General features: G+C 42.4%; 2 protein-coding genes across 2 annotated transcripts; both read left to right on the top strand.

Moving 5' to 3' along the window:
- The first annotated feature begins 25 nt into the window (after positions 1 to 25).
- Positions 26 to 7,855, top strand: LOC124065191 (putative transmembrane protein ZNF593OS). The gene is made up of 3 exons (XM_046400366.1): positions 26 to 183; positions 5,240 to 5,339; positions 6,624 to 7,855. Exons 1-3 carry the CDS (start codon positions 107 to 109, stop codon positions 6,768 to 6,770), a joined length of 324 nt encoding a protein of 107 aa, XP_046256322.1. The 5' UTR covers positions 26 to 106; the 3' UTR covers positions 6,771 to 7,855.
- A 12,441-nt stretch (positions 7,856 to 20,296) lies between these two features.
- LOC124065357 (uncharacterized protein C1orf232) lies at positions 20,297 to 24,993 on the top strand. Its single transcript, XM_046400671.1, has 4 exons — positions 20,297 to 21,174; positions 22,741 to 22,821; positions 22,960 to 23,066; positions 23,846 to 24,993. The coding sequence occupies exons 1-4, from the start codon at positions 21,094 to 21,096 to the stop codon at positions 24,201 to 24,203; spliced, it is 627 nt and encodes a 208-aa protein (XP_046256627.1). The 5' UTR covers positions 20,297 to 21,093; the 3' UTR covers positions 24,204 to 24,993.
- Positions 24,994 to 27,305: the final 2,312 nt, after the last annotated feature.

Below are 27,305 nucleotides of genomic sequence, written 5' to 3'. Positions count from 1 at the left end.
CGCTCGCATGTCCTCCGACATGCCTTGTGTGTGCGCTCAGTGCCCCACCCCCCACACGTATGGAACATGTCCCGGCTTCCTATAAAGCCTGAACCCGGCGAACACAATGTACTATGCATCCACACGGAGGCTGACCGACCTCGCCCACCCCCTCCTCCCACGTGAGACCCACCGCAGCCGCAGGTAAGCGCTCAGTGCTACAGACACGCAAAGTAAATAAATAAAAAAGCGACTTCGGTGAGTTGAACAGAAGTCTGCAGCTGGTTTGTTAAAGGGAAAAGACAACAAACAGACAAGTCGTCCCGTTGTGGTGTGTGTTTGGCTGGAGTTGGTTTGTCAGCTCTCACTTTCTCATTTAAACTCGAATTCAACACATTTTGAGTTTGACCACGTGGTCACAAATGCAGGATGTTGTTCACGTTACATTTTTGCCCCTTTAAATTTAAAATAGATGAAAGTGCGCGTGTTTACCTGTTTTACGGATTGGCAGAGATCTTCTCAGTGTTGCATTAGTTTTAAAAACTGAATGAATGGACTGTTGTCCCACGTGACTTCTGAAGCGATGGAATTTAAAGGGCACATCTGCGTTTTCAGAAGTTTGACCTGATGAAGATTTTTAAAAGCAGACAGACTAGACGTGATTTTATGATCGCATGTTGTGCATCAGACTTGGACGGCATTAAGATTAGCTTCGTCCCTTTTTTCTCCCCCCTCTTGTCTTCTTTTACACGTTGTTGATGTGACAAAATAACACCCCAAAGATTAAAACGCAGATTTCTTTTTTTTGATTCAGTGTGGCTCAATCAGAATCTTTGCTGTGGAATTTTAAGAATTTTATTTTGAAAGGAGCTTTTCATAGTCACAATTGAAAATGTCAGCTAAAGTTTTAAAGTTTTGTTTTTTGCATCTTAAAAATCTTGCAAATGTTAAAAATTTGTCTTTCCGTTTAGGACCTATCTGACCTGTGTGTGTTGTGTGTGTGTGTGTGTGTGTGTGTGTGTGGTGTGTGTGTGCGCGCGCGTCTGTATGGCATCTGTACATTTTGTACCACTGCAGTGTAGACTCTGGAGAACAGACTTACCCCTCCTTTGATGGTGTTTTCTTGAAACTTTAACCAGTTTGAGACTAAGAATGAAAAGCTCCAACTGAATCTAACATTTGATTTGTAATCTGTTGTGGATGAAGATTTTGATAACTTTTTTTTTTCTTTTTCGTACTGTTTGTCATCTGCAAATCACAGGCTGGATTGAGTCTCTACGTGTCTCTAGGTGTCTAAAGAGTTTAGCTTGATGCTAATTAACAAGCTTGAGATCTGGCTCGTTTAACTGACAAAGCCTCATTCCGCCATCTACTCTCCCAAATCCAACTCCTCCTTTGTTTCCGTCCGTCAGCCATGTTGGCTTCTTCACAGCTGGGAAAGCTGATCCAACCCTGTCTTGTGTTTCATTGTCATGAACACCTTGACAACATGGGCCACTGATGGGGGGGGGGGATAATTTGAATGAACCCACTGAACTTTAACTTACACTTTAATTGCTTCAACAGCAGTTTGTTCCCCTTAATGTTCACCACATGCAATCAAAGTAAAATGCAAGCAGCAAGAAGATGCTTCCTGATCCTGTAGGAACTTTTATCGCTCGCACAAATGATCAGTAATGAAAAGAATTGTTAGGTGCAGCCCTGTTTATTAATTGGCTTCTGTTGAGCAGTTGCCAGTTACAGAATTCGATCACAAAAGCTCGAGCAGACAGCACGGCTAAACCTCCCCGATGAAACGGAAAAACCCTTGTGGCGGCTGTGTACACGCCATCGTCGTGACTGTACAGGATGCCCGGACAACGAAGCGAAGCGATTGCACAACTGGACAGACGGTCCAGTTGTTTTGGATGATGTAATCCTAAGCTGAGATTTCTACTTTGTCGTTGGTGGCGCTGCAGCTACTGGTGCCTTTCACGCACCAGCGTCCATCACGCTCGCTCACTGGTGATCCCAGCTGAGGGAGGACTTGAGAAGGTGGGGCCAAGAGAGGAGAAAGGGATTGCCGATGACTTTAGTACACAGTGTTCCCAGTAAATCTTTAGAGGATTTGTGGACTAATGTGGATCAATATCTCTAATGGGAGAGATGAAGTAAATTATTACTTTTGCAGCCGTTACTGCATTTTCTTTGAGCAAATCAGTTTAAGATCAGAAAAATTAAGCTTTGTCCTTTCAAAAGAGGTCCTCGATGGCAAGTTGTACAGTCCACCTGTTTTGTGTCAGTGTTGCCTAACACAACATAAAGACACTATTTTGAAATGTGGCCACAGGTGACACATAGATATGAGGACACCCTCCCTGAATATAACCTGATAAGTCGAATATTTGGCAGGTGATTCACGTGGACTCCTGCCGAAGCATGTCAGGAACCACGCCTAAACACTGACTCAGCTGTGAGTTCAGGATTGTCTGCCAGGTGAGCATATTCTGCTTCAGGCAGGTGACTTTTGTTTGTCACCCTGAACATAAGGACAACAATAAAAGTCCTCAGTATTTTCATAAGAGTTAAACATCCCACACATGTGTTATTGTGCCTGGCACATGCCCACCTCTGTCAAGCCACACACTTTGAATTCGAAAGGCTGTCCACTTAGAAAAAACAAACAAAGCAAAACCTCAGGGATACTTTTGGAACTTTGTAAAACTCTTCGAGCTGCAGCGTACAGATGACACGGCTGCTCACAGGCTGAGTCCATGTGACGAGTAAACTAAAAGTTAGCAGCTAGAAGTTTACAGCAGGCGATACCTGAGCTGACACACGGTTTGTAAGCGTGTAAGCGTGACCAAAGCATCCAAACCATCTGAAGTATTTCCACAGTCAGCTAACTGACAAATGAAGGTGATGGGACAGAAAAAGGTGCCCTTTTATTTTTTAAGTTGAAGTTAACTTGTGTGGCACTGAGTCCACATCTCTGTGGCACCAAAAGCCGCCAGCTGGTCTGCCGCTTGGTCACCGGGGGAAATGGTTTTAAGAGCGCCTCGGGTTAAACACTGTGAGCTGACTTTACAAGCTAACCCTTTAACACTCCCTAACACCCTAACCCTGTAGTAGCCTACAAAATAAAAAGCTACTACTAAAAGCTGCTTGTATAAGATTATTGTGTTTGCCGTAGACTTGTTTGGAGTCGCATACCAAGCTTTGCCTTAATCTCTTAATCATAGTGCTGCAAAGACTTTCAGCAGTGAGCTCACCTTGTTTAGAGGACTTATTTGGCTGCTGTTTGGCAATAAAATTAGTAGCTGTTGAGAACTCCTCTTTGTTGTGTTGATCGTAATTTTTTTGATTTTGAGCCAAATTCTTGCAGCGTTTGTTCAAGGTGTGACTTGTGTCTGTTATGTATACTCTTCATTGGAAGAAGTCCAGATGTGACGTGACACTCGCACAAAGGGCTCCGAAATTACTTGAGGCTGAGTGGATTTTAGTCAGAACTCTTAAAACACGGACTGCAGGATGTAAGCATGGGCTTGACTCGGTTGTGCAGAGTAACTGCAGCCATTTGCTTAGTGAGATGGAAAGAAATTACATAACGCAGACAGCCATTGGCGTAATTAAAAGGTAAAATTACAACAAGTAAAGCTTTTACTTACTGTCCCATGTTTCTAATTTGAAGGCTTGTCAGTTTGTTGGACGCTCCTGATGTTTGTGACCTTTTAATTTGTGACCCAGCTTGATATTAAAAGGACACATCAGGCTGTTTATGTAACCCTACACTTAAACATGCAGGCTGCTTTGGCAGCTGCGCTGTCACGCTGTGTTGTTTTGTATTCATGTTTACCTTGAATTGACCAAACGAGCAAATCGTATCCGACACTTCACAAAAGGCGTTTTCTTAATTTGGAAGGAGGTGGGAAGGGGTGTGTTTGGGAAAGCGACCCACTGAGAGTAATGCATGTGGACAGTGGTGGGTGTGTGTTTTAGCCGAGCCCGCAGATCTGGTTGGGTGAGGTAGTGGAGCTTTGTGAAAAGGCGGAGTACAGTGCAGAAGCTCTCTCAGTAGTTCAGGTTCATCACACTGTTTGGCAGCTGGTAGGATTTTCAGCGTGGCTGGGACGTAAGGGGTCCCACTCATCAGTTTTGGGCTTTTTTTTTTTGTGCCTTCAAAGACCCTCAAGAAGGTGAGGAATCGCAAGCTATTGGTTTTCATGAATAAGACCGACTTGTCACACAAAGGAGTGACTGTGACAGCTTGGATTACATTTCTTTTTCTCCTAAGAGGTGTAACTCCAACCAGGTTGGCACATTAATGCTTCACATATGTTTTACTTGCTCCAAAATCCTCCTCCTCACCTCCCCTGGAACCATCACAAATGCAGTTATCAGTCCCAGCTGAAAGTCAATTCCCAGGTGGTGTGTTTTTCATGAAGCCAACCCCTCAGATTTGGTGTCCTGTGAGGTACAACCTCTTCTGCTTCTGGTCCTTCTTGGATGACTTTTGAGATCTTCTCCTTTTTATCCCATCCATGCATCAGTAAAGACAATCCAGTTTGTGCAGTTTGAAAATGTTAAATCTTGGCTTCTCCCTGTTACTAAGTTAGTTACTTTTTGTTCTTTTGTCATTCGTGGCTGGACGTACCGCCGTCGCTCTGTATGCTTTTCTCTCTCAACAATTAGTGTCCAGCAGCTATGTGAAATGCCACATTCTTAATCAGCTGCGTATGGGATTGTCTGAGTGCGAGTGAATGAATGAAATTGTTCATTCTGGTTGCTGTGTTGCTTTATGACGCAGCATGAATAGATGCTCTGTTGTTTTGGTTCAGAAATAATTTAATAATAAAAGAGCTTGGAGGGGGCTTTCAGGATTAAAATGGTGCCGAGCAGGACAGATCTAAAATAATTCCAGATGGGGAAACATCTGATACAGGTGCTTTATCTGTTGGGTTTCTGTGCATGAGGTTCGTATTTGATCTGCCAACACAAGTTTCGTGCCATGGCTGCAGGCAAGAGATGTTCCTTCCTCATGCACCGATTGGATGGATTTGCAAACGGCGACGCTCTCTTCCTCTTTTGGGAGCAATACTTTCCAAAAATTTGTTCACAGGGAAGGTCGATTGTGTCTGATACTTCAATAAGAGTTCAAGACAGAACTAGAAATGCTAAATTTACTTTTATACTTTTTCTTTACGCTTTGCTGCACAGTTACTGAATTCTCTCTTCTTCTCCTTCCTTTTTTTCGTTTTTCTTTATTTTTTTTTTTAAACAGAGCGACCCCATCTCGTCCTTTGACCCGCCTCGCATCAATATCGGCAGACATGATCATCAGACTGGGCAGGCTGACACCTGGATACTTCCGCCTCCTCCAGGTATGTGCAGCTTCTCCACAGTTTAAGAACAAACACTGAACACTTTGTATTTTGCATTTGATGTCAACTTGTCCATCAGTTTGTGTTCATCATTTGCTTGTATAGACCGTAACGCTGGTTCTAATCTGAACCCCTTTCATACAGGGGGCCCAGAGCTGCTCTGTGACCCACAATCCGCTTTCATCTGCAACATAATTAGGGGTGACACTAATCGTTGTGATATCGTTTCCTTTCTTTCTATTGTTCCTCTTGCTGTCATCATAATCCGCTCACCAGTAGTGACTCTCCATATGTCTCGACTGTTATGTAAAGTCTTTGTTCGCTTATTTACACTAATTTGCTCTAATTTGGAAACAAAGGCTGTCGTCTGTATGTCTTTTCAGCGATTCAAAAAACCCAGCAGACCAAAGAATAGTGACTTGCTGTTATGTAAGCTTCGACACCCCGGTGCGACAGTGGATTTTTCTTTGTTAATGCAGAGTGGTTACTGTGCAGTTCGGACGAGGGACTACATTTTAGTGCCTATAAATTTTTGCGTGCAACCACCAATAGCGCTGTGGTGTGAAGTGACAAAGATTTCAACATGTTTGTGTTTCATATGCCTTTAGAAGGAGGTGAATGTTTGCTGAACCTCTGCTAAAGAAGTAAGAGTGTTTTTTAAAAAGCTTTTAAAATGTAATGTTGTAATGTTCTACAAACGTACCTCTGGCTCCTGGGAAACATCAACAGTGATTGCTGGTTTCATTCACATTGTCCATCAAGCTAAATAGACTTTCCGCCTTATCTGACGTGATGTGCATTCTTGGAGGGGGATGCTTTGGAGTGTGGGCAGATGCCTGAGCTTTTAAAATGCTGACATTCCTATCTCACTGCTCTCGGCACTAAACGGGTCTTGGAGCAAAGACGAGCTTGTACGTTTTGAAACCACATACAGCAGACACGATCTGTACAAAACAAGCTATGATTCCGGGTGCACCTTTATACTCCACGCTTCGCTCGGAACATTGTGTTCCACTTCCAACTCTCTAACTAACTCTCTTCCTAAATGTTAAATAAATGTTCTTGCTAAAAGTTGTGGCTGTGGAACTAAAGTTAAAGTTGTTTGTTGTTTTAAGGGAAAAGCCTCTCAGGACAAAAGATCTGGTGAATGTTTGCTTAGTTTTTACGAGTTTGGTCGGTCAGGCTTTAGAATCTTTGTTGACAAGAAACATGTTGTGAATGGCCCATTGTTTCTACTCACAGCTGACCTTCGACCTCTTGTCCTGTTTGTTTTTGTCTCTGCAGAGGCAAGTTGCCGGCGAGGTGCAGACTCAGCCACAAGACCGAGCCATCAACCAGATAGCCATGATGCTGGCCATCATGGGTCTGAGTCTGTCCTACTACAGTGCCAAACAGATGACGGAGAAGGTCCAGGTCCAGCCTGCGCCGTGAAGAGACTTGACTACTCTGATCGTGGAGATAAAGGATGAGCCAATGAGAAGTGAAGGAGCTGGATTAAGGTGGCAGAAGTAGAGACACAACAATGTCTTCCAGGACTTCACTTTTCTCACCTCACAGTCGTAGTCGCACTCAGACACTGAATTTCTGGGATCCCTTTTTCACCGTGGCCGAGAGATTTCAGGGCTGCTGTTGAGGTGTTTACTATACGTTCTGTTGTCAGTACTTTCAAGGGTGTTTTTGGTGGGGATGGGTCCCTTGGGGGTCTGGAGAGGACAGGTTTTATGGTCTGGTTTGGGTGGGTGATCAAAACCAGCTGACTGCCAGTTGGGTCCGACCATTAGTTGTTACAAAGGTACATGCTTGCAAGATGCTGTCGGTCCTGTTCTGAGCTTCAAAAAGGGGCTGAAGAACTCTTCAATAACTGTGAATTTTGCCAGTGCTCAAAACTTGTCCGAAAAACGTTAAATACTCTGAACATTGATGCCTTTAAGGGAAGACGGACGGCAGTCAAGATGTACCTTGTAACGAAGTGATGGTAGGTCCACAACTTGATTAAAGAGGATGAAATTTAGCTCAACCCTTTCAGGTTTTGTTTTGTTTTGTGTTTTTTTTTTTTTTTTTGTGTTGCTTTTTTTTCCTTTACAAGAGAAACTCGCAGGGTTTTGTGAACAGATGGGGAGCCGTATTCACAAACTGTCAATTTATATACTTGTGAAATGTATCTGTCAGGTGTCAGAGTCAGTAAATATTTGCACAAATTGTAGAAATAGTTTTTAAATACCAAGGTAGATCTGCAGAGAGGCTTGACACTACTCACTACCTTTTCTTTTCTTACGTTTATTTCATCTGTGATTTCACTGCTTTAAATCTATAAATGTCCTGTTGATAAGATGTGTGACTGCCTCAATGAGCACCCCAGTCAAGAACCCTTCCTGCAGTATCTACTGCATATAAACACAAACATTTAACTTAAACGTTGCATGGGTGTGCAGACTGTTAGTGAGAGTCTGTCTTGTTTTTATTGATGAATGTATTCCTTTTTTTGTAATGATTTAATAAAGCTGTGAATATTTTGAGATGTGCAGTAGATGTTTGGTGATAGTGTTTAAAGTATTGAATGCTAAGCCATTAACTGAAAACTCCTTCAACAAATCAAAACAATCTGAGTTGAGTTTGAGCAGTTCCTCAGCTGGCATTGCAAGCTGCAGAGTATTTCCTGTGCTGAGGAAACTGTGGTGTCCTCTGCACGCGAAAGGAAGTGGTCAGACTCACGCTCGCTGTGTCTCCACCTGCTACTGTACCCTCTGCACAAGCGAGTCTAAGATTGAAGGCATCTTCAAAGGGAGAGCTGATGGCAACGACCTTCGAGAAAGTGATGAGATGAAGTTCTACAGCTCAAGAAAACAGGACGATCAAGATTCATTTCAGGTTGGCTAGCTTGTGAATATGCCTTAATGTGATGTCTCTGGGTGGCAAATTAAAGAACAAATTCATTGGCGAGGTCTGGCTTCCATATTGAGGAGCAGTCACTTTCATCGGTTCAGAATATTCATGGAGCTTTCTTTGTTTTATTTGTAGACTTGTACTTCCTCAGTAACATCTGGTACATCAGAAAGTGTAGGAGAGCTTCACATGCTGGCCAGACAGAAAAGATTTCTCGTTGTTTCCACGCTTGATTCTCCTGCCACAGACGGGTTTGAGGCAGATTGCTGACTGCTCCTCTGCACATCCTCCCTTTCTCTCGCAGGGCGTGGAGTTTAGAAAGTGCGCATGCCTGCTCACTGTCTGATATGATGTCCTGTGACAGGCTGAGACCTCGTTGGGCGCCACGTGCCCCTCTCTGCCCACGCCACAAGCTCCTCCCCCTCGCACATCACTGGGCAAACATCTCACATTGCCATCTCAGTAATGGTAGGTCCAGGACGTAACCCCTTAACGAAGGGAGCCTATTGGCTAACCGTTGACGCGTCACCAAAATCGGCCTGGTTCTGAGCCACAGAGACAAAGGGATGGGGATAAGGTCACTGGTGGGGAATGTGGGCGAGGAGGATCGTTGTTTGGGATGACTGAGGGGGCTCCTTTCGCTTTATTTTATTTTAATATTGAACCACTTCTCACAAAGAGAGCGAGTGAGGTGGGTCAAGAGGGAAGAGTGAAGGAGTGCAGATGGGATATGGCTTTGTAGAGGCTGCAGGTGCCTCTGGGCTGTTTCTTGTAAAAAACGATTATTCGGGAATTTGGAGCTGCAGGTGTGAACAAGAGAGAGTGTGAATCTCATTCTCAGACTGTCACCTTTAATTTTCACAATCACTGACCTCAAAATCTCTCAGAAGGGCTTTCATTAAGCATTTGCTTGGGTGTGCGTGATAAATCTTTGTACTGTATGGAAATGAGTTTGTTGCTCCTCTGCGTATCATCTTGTATGTAAAATATGACCTTATTCTGTATTGTTTTGGGTGTTTGAACTGATTCAAACAAAAGTGAAGCATACTTGCACTTTCCACAGACTGTTACGGTTATGAAGTATTTTATTTCCTGTCACAAAAGGTACTGTATGTTCCCTTTTTATGGGGAATGAAGAGTGTGAACATATGATTTGTTTGTTGCTTTATGCTAAATAAAGACATTAGGGTATAACATTTGACGTGGCTGTTTTTATGAACTACTGTCTTGTCATAAACACACTGCAGAAAAGTCATTTGACTTCATAGTCACTTTCTCCATAGGTATTCAGGGCCGTTTAAAGAAACCTCATGACCCTTGGCCTCCCTTTGGTTAATTTAAAACAAACTATTCGAGTTTAGATTAGTTAAGGGAAATAATGTGTTTTATCACCATGTTCCCTAAAGCACAAAAGGACAAGTTAGACGAGTCTATCTGACAACAAAGACATTAGGGAAGCAAACAAAAACACCAGAAAGGTTAACATGTTCGACCAGCACCAATGGGTGTGAACGCTAGCTGCCTGACCTGCAGGTTCCACCACAGCAGCAGTGTTGTCGTTCGCCGATGGTTTGCAGGCTGCACCTCCCAACTCTGTCTGATCTGTCTCCACAGCGCTGCTTTGGTCAGGTGTTGTACATGTTCCCAGAGTATTACTAAGTTCTTTAGCAATCACTTTATACATTTCTGGGCCCCACTTTTATCTTTTACTTGTCTTCATTTCAGGATGTGTTGGGTGTGTTGTCCGACGATGTCAGAAATGAACACTCCAAAGTCTAGTGAAATGCCAGATTTGTTAAATTACAAAAACGGTCAGACACAACCATTCTAATTTTGATGTCGGTAAGACGTAGGTGGAGAGGGTGTTCGAACATCACGTTTCTTGTGTGGAAGTGCACCCTTACAACGGCTGAGATGAAGCATAGTGGCGGTTTAACACATAACATATTAAAAACATAAACACCAGCAGTCGTCTTTATGTGGATAGATGGGTGCACATCTCTGCATCCCTGGCAGGGTCAGGCTGAGGAGGGTGCACGTGCCAGGCTGCAGCATGTGCTGGATGGAGACTCACTCTGGGGTGGCCTCCGCCCGGGGAGTCAGTGTTGTGACTGGAGTCCAACGTGCAGACTGCAGAGAACACAATGTCTCTCAGATCCCAGACACCCCCGCCCTGCGGCACAATCAGCAGCAGCCGCTCTCATCTGCTGTCACATCAAATCCTTCAAATGATCGAATCCGATGGTTAAAAACAGATAAATATAATAAATAAAAACAATAAACAAGCTTCTATTTCGGCGACTGTGAAATTTGTCTTTTTAGATCACGTACATAAGCTGTATGACAACTGCCATGTCCAACAACGTAAGTGAACTTGATTGATGTAAAGTTGTAGTTCATAGGTTTGTCACAGCCGTTACTGCTTCTACATTTCAGTCCTTTAAACTGCCAGGTCAGCGATGTAGGACGCCATGTTCTGTCTCCTAATCTCACTCAGATTTTTTTTTCTATCTCCCCATGGCTTCCTTTTCATTAGGATTTACTGAAAAGCGGCTTATCTCTGGGCTGGAAGGTTGTTTTTTCCTCTATTTACGGGCTCAAAGGTTTTTCCCACAAGGTTTATGCTCATGTTGCTTTATGACTGTTTGTTGATGCTGTCCATTCAGGGCAAACAGAAAAGGGAAAGTGTCCTGCGATATGTAACTGTCCAAATATTTTTGAATATGTTGCTTTTGCACCTTGAGTCTTCAGCTTTTTAATGTGAGAACAATGTAGCGTCACTTCTTTTATGAATATTCTGGAGAAATAAAACAACACTGCAGAAAGAGAGTGTTATTGCTGCCGATTACAATTAAAATTTAAAGACTTTAAAGGAAATTTTACACAACATTAATATGTATTTTTTAAAATGTCCCCGTCTGTTTCTGTCAGTTGGTAATGACTAATAACTAAACCTTTGCTGTTCCTGTGAGCCTCAGCTGTGCGTTGCTCTAATGTTGGCAGGGTTTGTTTTTGTTTTTTATTTTTTTGAGATCTTGCAATCTCTTTAACGCAACCCCCCAAAAAAACTACCTGCTCATCTTCCTTCATACCACTAAGAAACACACGGAGGGAATCATTTGCAGAACCTGTTGCAAAACTTCAATAGGAATCACTGCAGAGGAGGAAGCGATGACTTGGTAAACCACAGCTATCTGGCAGCGTCACGCAGCTTAGTGACTGCACTGTTATGAAAAAACCTGACGCAAGAATCCGCACATGTTCATCATTTCATTTCAGGGCAGATGTTGAGTCCAGTATTTTTCACCGGTCTGCTGTTGGACATGTGTGTTGACCCGGTAAGACAGTTTTATCAGAGACTAATTTATTTAACTTTAAGTGAAAAATCCATCCAAATCAAAGTGACACCTTTTGAGTGAACTGGTTACCCGCAACAAGTGCTATAGTGGTGGGGAAACTATCCCACTGTATTGAACAAAAGCAAATATATCAAAAACTGTCCCAGCATTATGCAGTCCTGTGTGCCTTTTTGAAATCATTCGGTCTGAGCTCAGATCTTTCTTTTTGTTAATCGAAATCCACAGCCTGAGAATGTTGTTTCAGCACCCAACATGGTTTTGATGGGTACTTTTTTCTTTTTCTTTGGTTAAGCTGCTGTATGCGATGAGCAGGGACAGTAAGCTGCTAATTTCCTGTCAGCACTGGCGAGGAATGCATGTTAGAATACCAGCGGCTGTGGGAGCTGGAGCTGGGAACTGTGGTTAGTTTGGGATTTAGGGACTCTCAGTCTGTATATCAGAATGTTCTCATCATTGAGTTATTTCTGTCACGAGATCTGTTATTCAAAGTTATTCTGAAAAGGTCCCCCAGGACACAAAGATTTAGGCCCTGCACTGACCTCACTACACTACTGCTAATGTATGTTGTCCTTACATCAGCATGTTGGCTGCTTGTGGGCTCGCCTGCGACTCTGTGGACTTCTATACTGGACTTGCATGTTAGAGGGTGTGTTTATTCTACATAGCATATTCAAAAACAAGTCGGAACTTGGCTTACATCAAACAAATGTCTTGCTTGTTGCCCCACATGTTCATTTGTGTCCGAACGAAACACCCGCTGCTCTGTTTATTACTATCTTTATCTACAGCCCTTATCCCATTTCCTTTTCTGTCACCTGTGTCTGTAACTCACCCAGCACCTGATAAAGTTCCACTTACACCAGATGCTGCTCCGAAGCTGCACGTCCAACACTGCTATAAAGAGAATGCAGAGCTGAATGATAGCCATTACTATCTAATCCTCTCATCTCATCCCTCCATCTAATCTTCCCTTGGCAGCAGGCCCCTTTTCTGCTTCACTGATGGTGTGGAGGGATCTGGGACTCAGTTTTACAAGTGAGGGTGTTGAAGTGCCTGGTGCCTCATATGGATTTCTGATCATAAACTCTGCGACTGCATCCAGTTGGAGCCTCCAGGCCGTAGCACCATTACAGCCGAGCTCCACGCTTCTAAACTTTCTCCTGGACAAAAGTGGCTCCAGGTTGGTCCATTGATTGATATATTAACATCAGAGCTTGAGGATCAGTGAGGACGAGCTGACGCAGTTGTATGAGCTCCATCATGGCAGCAACATGAGGATGGGAGGTTATGACTGGATGCCACAGCGGTCATTTGGCTTTGTTGCATAACATGATTCATAGCTCTGTCATGTACACCACCCATGCTAGCTCGCAAACATGCTCACACACGACGCTCACATGTTCATGCACACAGAGCACAGATGCATACATGTCTTCCACGGCTCAGAGTTTTGTGCTGTCAGTACTGTGGTACACTGCCCAGGGGTTTTTGGAAAGTCACCTGTGAGAGTGTCAACATCAGCATCACAAGGTCTGTGTTGTCTTTACAGTAACAGTCACTTCATACATCGTGTCTTTCTTTTTTCCTGACCTCTAAAGCAGTAGATCAGAGCCCTGCTTTGATCAAAACCAAACCCACACCATGGCACGTTTGGAAATTCACCTGCGTGTATCGACTGTGCACTCGATTCTTTTGTCACGAGTGTGTGCAGCCATGTGTTTGAGTTCTCATTTGATATTCAAATGTCTGTCACATCTACACAACATCATGGTTTTAAACTGCTCTCTGTTTTAAACCCTGTGTGTTTCTTCTTCTTAGTCGTGAGCTTTAGATTCCTGCCGAGTGACACTGCAGGCCTGCTGTTGGGGAACTGCCTCCAGCCTTGCAATAAAAACATGCTTGTAACCGCCTTGCAGCCGGTTCAAACCGGCTATCCAGAGGAAAAAAAAAAAAAAATTCACAGACGAACACACAACCACATACAGTGTTTAGGGAAGAGGTTGATATTTTAAAAAGAGCTCCTCAAGGTAATTTGTGTGCACTTATATAACTTGGTGCACATGCAACCAGCACATAAGCACACAAAGACACGTGCAGAAGTTTGTCTCAGGTATTCACTAACAAGCAGCTTTCATAAGGAGGTTTGCTTACCTGTAAACTTGCGTGACCCCCTGATTCTCCTCACCAAACAGCCCACACACCCATCAAATAGTGGACAAGAGATTTTTCAGTCTTGACCAAAGTGGTGAACTGACTGAACGACACCGGCAAACCCTAGAACCACATTGCTGCCATACATACAAACCCACACTGACAAGAAAACAACTGCTGTTGAAAATCTTGTTTATAGTGCAAAAGTTAATTTGGTTGAAAGTGAGCTGTTTTGTTTTTTTTTTTACATCAAGTGATCAGTTTCTGACACACCTCATGTCTCTTAGTCATGTTGTAATTCTGTGTTTCCTGTCTTATTTTGTCACTTAGCTGATGTGCTGTTTCTCATTGATGTACTTCCTGTGTTTGTCTGCCTTTCGGCCAATACGGATTGTTTGACCCGACCTAATTATTATCACCTGCTCCGTGCCAGTTTGTTACCTTCCTGTCGTGTGTGTGTGTGTGTGTGTGTGTGTGTGTGTGTGTGTGTGTGTGTTTGTTTGTTAGCCTCGTTTTTGACTCTTTGCTGTCTTTGATTTTGCCTGTGCTAAACTCTTAGATGTCAGTTCCACATCTTTTCCTCCTTTCACCCTGACTATGACGCTCTCATTAATAGAAAGAATGTCTGATGAAGTCCATCTAGCCTAAGCACAACAGGTTTACTTGAGCTGATTTAATCTGGTCAGTGGTTGATTTAATCAGCTCAGTCGGCCACCAGAACGCTTCACTGTTAAGTGAGATATCAACCTTTCGGTGTGGCCTGTTTTGGAAGGATCATTTGTGTGTGTGGAGAGGTTTTGTTTGTCTGTTCACGTGTGTGTGTGTGTTCAAAGTCAACTCAAGTCAGGACTGAAGGAACTCTGTGAACCTACGGCTCGCAGCAGACTGGAGAAGGAGTAAGGTGTGCATGTAACAGCACTTGAGATCACAGATTTGTTCATCAGTGCGTTGTGTGTTTTTGGTTGTCAGATATAATAAAAGCAAATAAACACGCACATGAATGAGCAGTTCTCCATTTGAAAGAATTATCTTGCCACTGCGCTCTTGGGGAAATCATACAAAAGCACTTGTCCTTCAGGCAATGAGATCTTGAGTATACGTAATAAAGAGGATTGTTAATAATGAGTTCCCTAATGTAAGTGCCTTTTGAATTGCCGATTTCTCTGCCAGAAAAGGCAGTTCACTGTTACCTGCAAAACTCTTGCAAGTCTTGTTTTCAAAGTCAAACAGGAAGAAAAACTGCATCTCAAAATGTGCTTTTCTTTCTTAAAATGCATGCTTACTATAATGCATGATGATGGTGATCAGGACTAATGACCTTGAGAGGTCTTATATAAGCCAAGATGCTGATGGAAACACACCAACAATAAAACCTTCTTTTGGGAGGTAAGAGGAGCTGAGAGAGGGCATTTTTATTGACAGTTACACAAGCCTTTGGCACGCCAGGAAGCGCCTGTGCTGAAAACTCACGCATCTGCAGGGCCTCGTAAAACATGAGAACACTGACGGATGTGTGTTGTGTGCAAGCAGAGGCGTTGATGCAACATGCGTGGCGTTACATCACATAACAGCTTGGCTTTAAACACGCAAATGTGCACAAAGAGAGACAAAGAAGCGCACGCAGATCTGCGGCGACTGTTGTCTAAATGGATGCAGACTGTGACATGTGACATTTACATCGCGGCCTTGGTTTTGTTTGCATAAACGAACTGCTTGTGGTCGTTTTGAGACACAACATCATTTTAATAAAGAAAAGTTAAAAGGTGCTAATGTTTGAGGAGTGACTTTTTTGGTTTCAGATCTTGACCATAATCCTAATCCCAATACCCACTTACTTATGAACACACACTGGATCAAAGAAATGCTTCATTAATATCCCAAAAACTCGACAGTTGTTGCTAACCTGGGGAAAGAAAGGAAGTCTTAGGGATCAGAATATGATTAATATGTTATGCTACCGTCTGTAGCAAACTTCACACAGAACATCAGTGCTAACCACCACACACGCTGCCCTCCAAACTCACAGACATCACTAACAATGTCAAACTATTGATTTAATCTGCTGTATTACATAAGCCAAAATTAAACTGAACTCAGCCGACCTACTGACCTGCATGCAGAAATTCCACTGTGACAATAAACTCATCGAATTAAAGCTGAAAGTGGGTGTCAGATGTTTCTAACCTGAAACGCTGAGCCACTCAAGCTTTGCCTGACACTCCACAGTGGAGGAATAACAATCGGTTCGTCCATGTTAGTTCAGCAGGCTCCATGTTAAACCCACATACACATGGCTCTTAGTGTGTGTGAGGTCCATGCAGGTTTCCATCTAATTCTGTCTTTGCATTCAGGTCTGTTTTGTTTGGAAACATTCTGCATGGTGACGGTTTACACATATATGAACTTTTTGAAGTCCAGGCCTTCACACACACACACACACGCTGGTTCTCGGGTGGTTTCTCGTCACCTGTGCTGCCTATGCTCAGCAGAGGAAAGAAGACCATGTTGATGTGAAGATACAGTGTACATACTTAACATTTTTAGCAAATGCTCCCCACCATCATGCTGAAAGTTTTAGTAAGCTTTTAAGTAAGTAGGTTTGAAGAAAGTAAAAATAACAGTGTGATAACCACAGTGACGACAGCAACTGATTTCATTATGTGCCTGACGTGACTGGCACACCAGGCACACAGAATATTCAGAATTTGATGTCTATTTGCACAAGCAAAGTGCCATCTAGTTCCATTTTACCATGAGGCAGACGCCTCTAAAGCTAATATCTCTAAAACAGAGGAATCAAGACTGAATAAAAACACTACAAGTAAGAGGAAAAGTATGTATTTTTTATTTTGGGATGAACTATCCCTTTACGTACCATTTTGAATGAAGAACATTTTATTTGTAAAGGACATGTTTACATTGTTGCATTATTACTTTTACTTACCGTATGATCTGAACACTTCATCCATCACTGTATAAACGCATCAGTTCAAATAATACAGTAATATAGGATGAAATTATATATTTTTTCTGTTTTTTTAAAAATACTTTTACTGTACTTTTCATACATGGTGGATTAATTACTGCTGCCCGTTTACAGGCAGCGGCACAAAGTTAGCAATGAATGACAACTTCAGTCTGTTTAACACTCGTGTTAATGTCTCGGTTTATCTAATGAAATTCCTCTCCTTATTCCTCACTGCTGGTCAAGATTTCCCGCTGAGGAGGTCAACAAAGACTGCCATCCTCTCCCCTCCATCCACATCCTCCACCCAGCACTCCCTGTTGTGTTAGGTTGGGGGTGTTGGCTCATACAACAGAGGCTGAGTTGATTCCCTTCACCCTTCTTGTGTGGGACACTTGCTGTTTCTGCATAGGATTAGATTTCACTCAGCCGAAATCTTCATTGTTTCTGTTGGGAATGATCTCGTTCTGAAAGTGCATCACAGCAGAACCTGCTGAAAGCTCCACACGCTCATGTGTGACATTCAAATGATCTAAAATTGGCGCCCATCAGAGAAGGTTCAGCAGCTGTTGATTCCTCACATGACTTCGAACAGGTCTACATGCATGTTGACACTGTGACATGTGTGCATAAACAGGACAGGAGTTGTGCATTTGTAGGTCATGTTCTGTACATTTTGTTCCATCTTTCTCAAGCACGGGATTGTTTCACTGTTGCCCCCTAGTGGCCAATAAAAGGGAGTCAAGCACCAAAAAAGGATGCACTGGATTCATAAACACGGAGTATACGGATATGCGCTTTCACATTTGGTTCTAGTGGAAAGGAAGGAAGTATTTGTTCAGCTTGACAAAAGTAAGGACCAAAAAAAAGATTTCAATCAGTTACAATCAAAAACATCTCCAACCTGCAGTTTCTGGAGCAAAAAGGAAAATATGCCAAACACGTAAACTCAAATACTTTGCTCGTGTACAGATATGATCATGACAGCTGTGACGCAGAAGCACTGACCTGCATTCAGAGATCAGAGACAGGAAGAATTCAAACAGTGACACATATACTACTGTAATACTGTAAAACAGTACAATTACAGCAATAAGAAATGATAATTAGCTTTGCTGAAGGTTGTCAAGAAACATCAAACTAAAGGTCCAGTGGGTAGGATTTAGTGGCATCTAGTGGTCTGATGAATACCCCTCATCTCACGCTCCCCTGATCAAATCAAAAACGAGCGTTTGGTTTGTCCTTTCTGGGCTACTGTAGAAACATGGTGGTGCAGCACATCGTACGGCTTGGAAGAGGACCAGCTGCCCCTGTAGATATGAAAGAAAACAAAACAATGATCATTTTCAAGTGATTATACACTAATGAAAACATAATGATCAAAATTTCATTCTATTTCTGCCCCTAAATAGTATAAAAATAATAGAAATAGTAAAAATCTTATGGGCTGGACCTCTAAATCGAACAAAATAATCACAATTCAGATTGATATATTTTCAAACTGCCGTTCCACAAAGCCAGTATGGTTTGTGATGCACTCAAATACTGCTTTGTCTTCTTTTAAAGCTTAAATATCCTCTAAAGAATATCTGTTTGTCAATAGTATGACTGCACATTATGTATTTGTGCTATTAGTTATTGATATTATGACCCATTTCCCTCACTACTTTATATCAGCATTAGCAGACTGTTACATGATAATAACATATTAAGAATAACTGCTCATTTGCAGTATTGGCTGCCTCCTCATGAGGTCCAACACCTCAGATGTTTAAGGCTGTAAAGGACTCCACCTTGTGGTAATCTAAGGCTACAGTCTGTAACAGTTTGTATATTATGTTCAATATTTGCTTTGTATCTGGAAAACATCCATTCAGTAACAAATGAGCAAATGACCATTGAAGTGAGAGTTAGAGGTAAGTGAGGTCACCGGACAGCATGTCGGGGAGTATTACATTGAAAACTCTGATGATGATGATGAAGGGCGCAAGATGTGGATGGAAGCAGCAGAAAACACCAGTAAGTGGACCTCATGTGGAGACTCTCATCAAGTATCTGCACTGATGTTTTAAATTTCGCACATATATTGAATTCCAGGTAGAATTTGGCTTCTGAAAGTTCGTTTGGGAAAACCATCTCACATGTCACGTCCATCATTCATCATTCACACATTCTGAAAGTAACCAAGCACATTTACTCAGTTACCGTACTATTGAGGTACTTGACAACACTGACTTCCTCCACACATGCATCGATAAAAACCGAAAAAATTCCAATAATAGAAAATATGTAGTCATGTAGTTAAAAGGTCATTCTACACACCAAGTACTTTTCAGTCTTTAACCACATTTGATTGTGTCTATTCTTACTAAAGAGGAAGTTCTGAGTGCTGCTTCCACCTCTGTCTGCAGGTGAGACTGTGGCCTTCGTCGAGGGGCGAGATTATAATATACAAATACACTGATGTACTTTAAACACAGAGTTAGTGAGACCATTATGTGTCATGTTCATATCATACCTGCATCTGTTTACTCTCCACACAGTGTCTTACTAGAGCCATTATTTACACTCATTCATGTCACTGTTTCTCTTCTGTAACGGCTGCATATGTTCATACTGTGTGCATTTTAGCTTATTCAGATCAACCCTTTTCTCTCTGTATTAATATGCATATGAACATTACATTGCATTTGTGGTTGGATGTGAAAATGCATTTCATAGTTTCAGTACTTGAATTCTGTGCCTTTACAATTAAGTTAAATCTAATTGATTCTAATGTGTCGTCTGGTTGTGAACTTGTTTGCAGATCTTTTTGATACAAAAGTCCTGTAAATCTCTTCATTATTGTCCAAGTTTACTTTAGTAATACTGTAAAACCATCACCCAAAATACTTGGGTGTGTCCTTTCCAGTCTGAAACGTGAGCTTCTCAGGCCACAACCAAACCGGTTGCCTCTTCAAATAACCAACATCCATCAGTCTGTGTGTGCACAGACGTGTCTTCCATAGAAGTGCATTCATAATTCATGTTGATCTTATGGATCTGCTTGGCCTTACAGCTTCATTGCTGTTCACCTCTGCGTGGTAATCAAAACCAGGAACAGGAGAGCCATACGACAAGTTAGATCAAATTTCTGTGGTGCAAAATTAAGATTATTATCACAGCAACCCTGGATAGTTTTACACGTATAACGTATAAACATATAGCAAGTGGACATGTTCTATATTTCTGTAGTTATACTAAGTATTGGGTTATTGTGATGCTGTCATCTTTGCTGCGATAACAAGAGATAATTTAACACACTGAGTTGACATTAATGTTGTGTTTTAGATGTTAGTATATGTGTTAAATCAAACAAGCCAAACAGTACGTCTCTCTGTATTCGGCTGTGGTTAGTGAAACCCAATCAGTCATCAAAGCTTTATACATCTCCCTTTATCTACACGACACTCGCCTGCCCTCTCAGGTTGCCAACGAGACCAGTCTCAAAAAACCTTGCAGTGCACCTGAATCTGAATGGTGTTTGATTGATACGTTGGAGCAGCCAATGAGATCAGAGGGGGCGGACTTGCAAGGAAGTGACCAGGTGACAGTGTAAAGGCAATGGGTTGATTGGTCAGGTGGTCTAAACTTCCATAAACAACCTGCTGGAATGAATGTGTGTGGAGTCCATTCATGAAGAATTAGAGCTGAGATTACAAGACTTTAAAGCACATTTCCATGAAAGGCCTTCCTGCTTTTTAATTAGCTGATTTGAGTACTTTGGAAGGAGGGTTTTTATCTGCACTTCTGAGAAAACATGAACTTGCTCAAAGCAAGAGCTGCTGTAACATTAAAAAAATCATCCGAGTAAGTTTTGCATCCAAACATAAACATACTGTACGTGTGTGTGTGTGTGTGTGTAGGTGCATCAGGTTTACAGCAGCCAGTCTACTAACACTGGCTGACAATGGACCTCTGGCTCTGGGAAAGAGACCCACTGAAAAATGCATGAGGAAATCTACACCTGTCTCCAGGTAACCAAGGCAGGGATTCTGAACCGTGACGCTGAATTTGTGTGTGTGTGTGTATACACCTGCGTGGGTGCATGCACTAACAGCACAGCTTCCTAGCTTTACCTGTTCAGACTCTCCGCGGGGACGAAAGCAGCTGTCAACCCTGCTGGCCTGATGAGGCGGACATCAATTTGGCCAGGACAAACGCCATGAAACTGTGCTGAAAAGGTTCTGTGCCCTACTGAGCTACTGAGAACTTTATGCATGGAAACAGGTCAAAGTCGGCCCAACTGAGACGAGCCTTAAGCTGGAAGTGGAGACTTGCTGGAGGGTGGACCACAGAGGAACAAAGAGGTCTTCACGGGTCTTGGCCTGAATTCTGAGTAGCCCTTTGAGCAAGCATGAACCCAATGTGGAAGGTATATAAGAGCAAAGTGCTGAAGACGCTGAACCCCGAGTATGAGGAGGACACATCTGAAGAGGTACAGAATTCACAACTCTCTCCATCTTTGATCCTCTTGCAGACTCATGTGCACATAATGTCAGAAAGCTAAAGTGGTTGTTGGCATCGAAGTCATAAAGTCACCAGGTTTTGTTTGCTGATCATTTTTTATTCATCGCAGGGTCTGAGCTGTTTTGTTCTCTGTGCAAAGGGAACTTTAAGGCAGAAGTTTGGCCCAAACGAAACTTCCTCTTGGTTATTTCGGCAACTTTGACTCTGCCAACTGACAAAACTGACAAAGCTGAAGCGTTCACCAAGATCTGCACACTAATATTCTGAATGTCAAAGGTTAAATCCAGAAGCAGATGATGCACAGCAGCTTGAAACCGAAGTACTGTACATCAAGGCAACTTTAGAAGGTGTGTTCAACACAGTGGAAAGAAACTAAATACTAAGTGCAACGTTGAGGTACTTGTACTTAAACCTGCGGTCCCCAGTGTTTTGGACCGGTGAACCCTTACAGACATTTGCCCTTCTAACCATTTTAGATGATAAAAAGATAATCGTTCAAGGTCCACAGAGGTAAAAATATGCAATATTTCGCCAAAAGACAAAAACTAGAAAGGCAAATTACAAATTTGTGTTGCACAAGGTTGTTCATCATCATCATCTCTCAACTCTTCAGTTTTATCTTTTGACCTTAGCGAGTTTGCCCAATCACTGGAATAAATTACCAAAGAATACATAAAATGATTAAAACTAGCTCCACCAGCTATAACAGTAAAGTTCTACTTCCAGATTGTTGCTTCAGTATGAGTGCTTTTTATTCTGAAGGAATCTGAACACTTTGACATGTAATTTGTCAAACTGAGTGTTTCACTTTTTTTGCACCGGTACTTTAACTCGGCTATCTGGTCTTATTGCACCACCTGTGCTCCATCCAGGGTTTGGTACCAGCAAAACAGATGCACTGACCCAGATCTCTGTAGGGCCGAGAAACTCGATCCTGCACGAGAGCTGAACAAACGGATTAGCTGGCATACCGCTGACTGACTGACTGACTGACATGGAGGATGGGACAGACAGACAGGGCCTTGGGGCGTATTCAGACCAAACTGTGGTCTCTTGTAATGCCAGGGCACCAGCAGGGACGACAGGGGATACTGTGTGTGTGTGTGTGTGTGTGTGTGTGTGTGTGTGTGTTCAGAGAGATAGTTTCCATCGAGACGTGTGTGTGCAGAGTTGTCATCGCTCCTATTTAAGCTGACATTGCTCCCGACACCTACATGGGAAATGTGAGACAACTGAAGTGTATTACTGCTCATGTCCAAATATACACTAATGTGGAAATACTATTCATGTCATAGCATAAATCAAAACACAAATAATAATAATAATAAAAAAATCTAAAGATGAAAAGATAAGTTAAGAGAAAAAAAAATGAATAGTTTTTAGGTTTTTTACATGATGTAATGTCCTTAATGTCCACTAGATGGGGACAATTTGAACAAATCCTGGCATCAGTAATGAAATAATGTCATGATAAATAAATTCATGACATTGCTTTGCGGTGCATCAGTTTTGTCTTTATTTTTTGCTGTTGCAGGTCACAGAGGTGGAGAATGACATGATGAGTCCGGTACAGGAGGATGAAGGACCCAACGCCGTATCCCAGTTGGCCAGGAAGGTATGTGAACAGCGAGAGCTCTTAAATAATCTCTGGGACATTTTATATTGTTAAAACAAAAGAAAATACAATAATGTGGTCATCACCGTTGCGTAAACATAAATAAAGAATCTTCTGAGTATCTGAGACTGTGTGCAGATGCAGGGAGCTGGGACTAAAAGCTGGAACCGCCTATCAGCTCTGTTCAACAGAGACGATGAACACCAGCTCCTTGAGGAGACCGAGAGCCCGCCAGTCGCCGACCAGTGAGTGGAAATCTTTCTTTTCCTGGTCAGATGCTGGTCTTGCACCTTGTTCCGTCTTTGGGGTTTGTGTGGGTAAAATAAGGCTGGTTTGTGGAAGTGTGGGGCATTTGTACAGTGTTATAGTGTGGTATGTGAGTTTTAACTGAACAACACTTCGAGGAAGCTTCAGTATTTTTGTAGATTTAGTTAAAGTTCAGGAGCAGAATTTATCTCAACTCAACTGAAAAACCTGCTGGCAAAAAAAAGGAGGTCTGATGAAAAATAGAATTTAAATTATAAGCTTTGGTTTGGTGCAAATCTGATTTTTTTTTGTTTAATAGATTTCTAGATTAGATAAAACTTTTGACTTAACAGCATTTACTGTAAATGATCGTATTTACACAGTAGTTTGACATTTTGTGAAATATTTGCTCTCTGGCTCTGCTGTTGTCAGTTAGGTGAGAGGAGCAGAACCACTCTGCCCGCTAAATATGAGATTACAACCACCAACCTGTTAGCTTAGCTTAGCATAAAGACTGGAAACAGGAGCAAACAGCTATTTTTTCTGCTTTTCCCTGTACTCAAATCTTATTTTAATCATTTTGTCTACCATATTATCTTTGTTGTTTCTGTCCTCAGAGGAGTTCTGTTTGATTGAATCTGCTTACTACCAGTCAGTATAACTGAGTGGAGCTCGACTGATCTAAAATCAGTCAGCTGAGAACAGTGAATTCCAAGCCAAAGTGCCCAACTATATTTGACTCCTGAAATCATCCCCAGTACTTCCTCTGAATTCTCAGTCCACTTGCAGTAAAGCCAGAGGAGCCTCCTCGACCCTCTCGGCGCTCAGGATTCTGGGATAGCTTCGCATCCAGCTGGGCCGCCAAGAAGCAGGCGGAAGCCGCAGCCGCTGCTGCTGCAGCCAACGAGGCGGCAGCAGGCCAGGGTGAGGACGGGGTGACAGGGGCTGGAGGGGAAGACAACCAGGATGGGCAGATCACTGAGGGAGAGGAGAGTCAAGGAGGAGGAGGAGGAGGACGGAGCAGCAACAACAGCTTCTCCAAATATGTCTCGCTGGGAGGAGGGAGCGAGGACGCATCCTTCAAGTGGAACTTTGTCACCAGCAAGCTTGCAGAGCTGAAGACCAAAACCAACTAGGTGTTGACAATGAAGGGATCAGAATAAAACAAACAATATGGTGATGGAATTAGACATGTTAGTGTGGAGGAAGATTAGGAGGTGTCCTATAACTATACAGCAATTGTAGAAGTCCCTTTTGATCCCACTGTGAACTCTTGAACTTATGTACTGTCTCCCATAAACATCTTTTTAAAACCACATTGCAGTGAAAGAAAAACACATCTAAATAAATATACATACATATACATATACATATATATATAAATACATACTACTACTATTACTACTGTAGTTTACTCCACAAAGGGGACTTCTAGAATCTCTTGTAATAAAACCTGGTATTTAGGCTACATAATATAAGGGTTTCTAAGGGTTGTATGATCATATCTACTTTCTCAAAGTGCATTTTAAATCACAAAAATGGCCTTTACAAATGTGGGCAAACTTGATATAATCTGCAGTTTAACAAAAACTGGATCAAGAGATTAAAGGCTTTGATAGCTGGATTAGTCGAGGATTATCTCATTTAACCTGTTCACAGGGCAGCAGATTTGGCCGTGTGACAATATCACATAAACCTCTTTGTTTCCTCCCCTCAGACACCAAAACAGGGGAAATGCGTGCTTATGTGAAATGTGTAAAATCTGAATGTGCGTGCGGTTGAGATAACGTTTCTTATTGCGACTGAGACTGACATGTGCAAAGTGTGAGGTTCATTTCCAATTTTGCTTTTGCCTTGTTGTATGTTTTATTGTGTTGTTTTGTTTTCTGGTATGCTATAATAAAGACTGCGGCACTGAAACCAAGACAAAGCATGAATGTGCACATGTAATTGTCTGACTGGCCACAAGATGGCACCGCACACATAAGTTTCACAAAGCAAAGTGGCTTGATTAATCAATAAAGGTAAAGGCAATGTGTGGATGAATGGAGAATATGATTGTTATGATATATGTAAATCCAAATTGTGCGGGTGGGACTTTATTCAGAAAATCAGGGTGTAGCTAATCTGAGTTCACTCAATTGGTGAGATTGGAGAAAAGGGTCTGTAGGGACCGCAGACGTGTGGGCCTTTCAGTGCTGCAAACAGTCTGAATGCCAATGCAGTATCAATGGCGTAATAACAGATTTATTTACTGTGTGGCGGCAAAAAGTACTGACACAGTTACTCTGAGGTTTTATTGTTAAACGCTTGCTTTGTTTTTTCACACACAGTATTTAATAAAACATGAATGTCCTCAAAAGAATAACTCTTGTTTAAATGTTCTTCATCAGTCACGAACAGGATAGATCATTTTTCTATCAGAAAACACACACACCCACACACACACATGTTGTCCTATGCTGCCCAGGTTATTGTCACTGTTCTTATTGTTTGTCTTTACATCCCTGGAGCCTCTGACAGAGGAGCAAACAAGTCCTGTTTGGTTTGTTGAAGCTTTTGTTTGTTTGTTTATGCTGCCAGTTGTTTCTCTTTAGGTTTGTCTGGGCCTCCATTCTACTTTTTTCTGATATGTAATTTGGCTTTTTGATCCAAAAGTTAAATTAAACTGTGATGAAGTGAAGTGCCAGAGCACCATTTTCCTCCAACCAGCAGGGGGCTCCCTTTGCCTTTTGATTGGAAATCGCTTGTCTCCTTGACTCTTCTATCTTATTTTACTGCCCTTCTCCCCATCACATGCTGACTAAAGTTATCATTTATAAAAGAGCCAAAAATGTTGTCATTTATCCTCTGAATAATAATCATTAATTTTCCTCTTTGTCTTTTCTTTCACATCTTTCATTTCCTGTTTTCCCCTCATCTACACCCATTTCCTCTCCTTCTGTGCCATGCTTCCTCATATACAATACTGTTTCCTTTTCAGTTTAAGGTCCTTTGTTGATATTTCCATTTGAATTTGACAATACACCCTAATAAAATGTCAAGAGCAAATGTACCCAAAGCTGGAGTTCGCCCTCTCAGAGCTGGACAGCCTCCATTATTTCCATGTGTTTCCAGTGTCAGTCAGATTTCAGGCTGTCATCGTGGATCCTGTGAAAGCCAGTGAGCCTCAGTAGCTTTGTCCATACTTCCCCAAGTTGTCAGTCTCAGTCTGAGTCAGAACAGATCCTCCCCTACTCACAGCTCAGCGACATATTCAGCTTTTTGGACACATTTATGTAGCTCACGCAGATTCTGTGTCAGAGGCCATAAAACGAGCTCGAGAGAGAAATTTATTTCTCAAAGGCTGATTTTCTCGGGGGGGGGGTCACGAGAGTGGCTTGTTTGAGTGAAAGCTGATGAATGCCGCTGACTGATGCTTGTGTGCAGTGTTGAGGTCCATATTGCAGTTTTATGACTTCAAGTGAACAACGCTCAGTGGAAATGGGGTTTGCAGAGCATGAAAGCATCACACAGTGAGCAGTAACGCCGTCGGTGCAGGGGGGAGACTGTGGTGGAGGTGCAGGCTGTCAAAACTGGATGATGTTCCCTCTCTGAAAGAGTGCAGGGCCTCAAGACTTTGCTTGTCCAAGTTCAGATGCGAATGTGTCTGACTACGTTCCACATAGAAATCAATGGGAAGTCTTAACCCACCTGACTGCACCATCGCTCTCCAGATATATTACATTCATTTGGCAGATGCAATAACAATGACTTACATTTCTCAGCTAAACGTGCACACGCAGCAGCAGCAAATTTAGGATTCAGTGTCAGTGACAGGAGGAGCCAGGGAATGGACCTTTTTAACTGAGGATAAAAGTCCTTAATAAGTCCGGCTCTCTCATGCACACATGATCACACACTGCCCTCCCAAAGCGTTGAACTCTTTTATCATTTGTAGTTGTTTCAAACAGGTGTGCACCTCACCCCGTCCCTCTCATCCAGTCGCCTTTGCCTTTTGGCTCACTTTTGGCTCTCAGGGTCACACAAACACTGCCCCCCCCGCCCCACACACACACACACACACACACAACACATCATTCAGACGTAGTACTTTCTTTTTTCTGCCAATGAACAATGATGACTAAACTGTTTCACACCTTGCCTGGGGCTCTCTTCCAAACTCTGTAATTACTTCAAACAAAAGTTGTGTGAACCTGTTTTAATTGTTGCACGTAGCCCACAATGCTTTTCCTCCT

This window comes from Scatophagus argus, chromosome 9 (assembly GCF_020382885.2).
Source record: "Scatophagus argus isolate fScaArg1 chromosome 9, fScaArg1.pri, whole genome shotgun sequence".
Classification (NCBI taxonomy): Eukaryota; Metazoa; Chordata; class Actinopteri; family Scatophagidae; genus Scatophagus; species Scatophagus argus.
This window is presented reverse-complemented; position numbering and strand designations above follow the sequence as displayed.

Excerpts from the sequence above, each read along its gene's own strand:
- LOC124065191 (XM_046400366.1), top strand. The coding sequence starts at position 107 with ATGTACTATGCATCCACACGGAGGCTGACCGACCTCGCCCACCCCCTC. Across the intron at positions 184-5,239 it reads GAGACCCACCGCAGCCGCAG|AGCGACCCCATCTCGTCCTT; the intron begins GTAAGCGCTCAG and ends TTTTTTAAACAG. Across the intron at positions 5,340-6,623 it reads GATACTTCCGCCTCCTCCAG|AGGCAAGTTGCCGGCGAGGT; the intron begins GTATGTGCAGCT and ends TTGTCTCTGCAG.
- LOC124065357 (XM_046400671.1), top strand. The coding sequence starts at position 21,094 with ATGAACCCAATGTGGAAGGTATATAAGAGCAAAGTGCTGAAGACGCTG. Across the intron at positions 21,175-22,740 it reads AGGAGGACACATCTGAAGAG|GTCACAGAGGTGGAGAATGA; the intron begins GTACAGAATTCA and ends TTGCTGTTGCAG. Across the intron at positions 22,822-22,959 it reads TATCCCAGTTGGCCAGGAAG|ATGCAGGGAGCTGGGACTAA; the intron begins GTATGTGAACAG and ends GACTGTGTGCAG.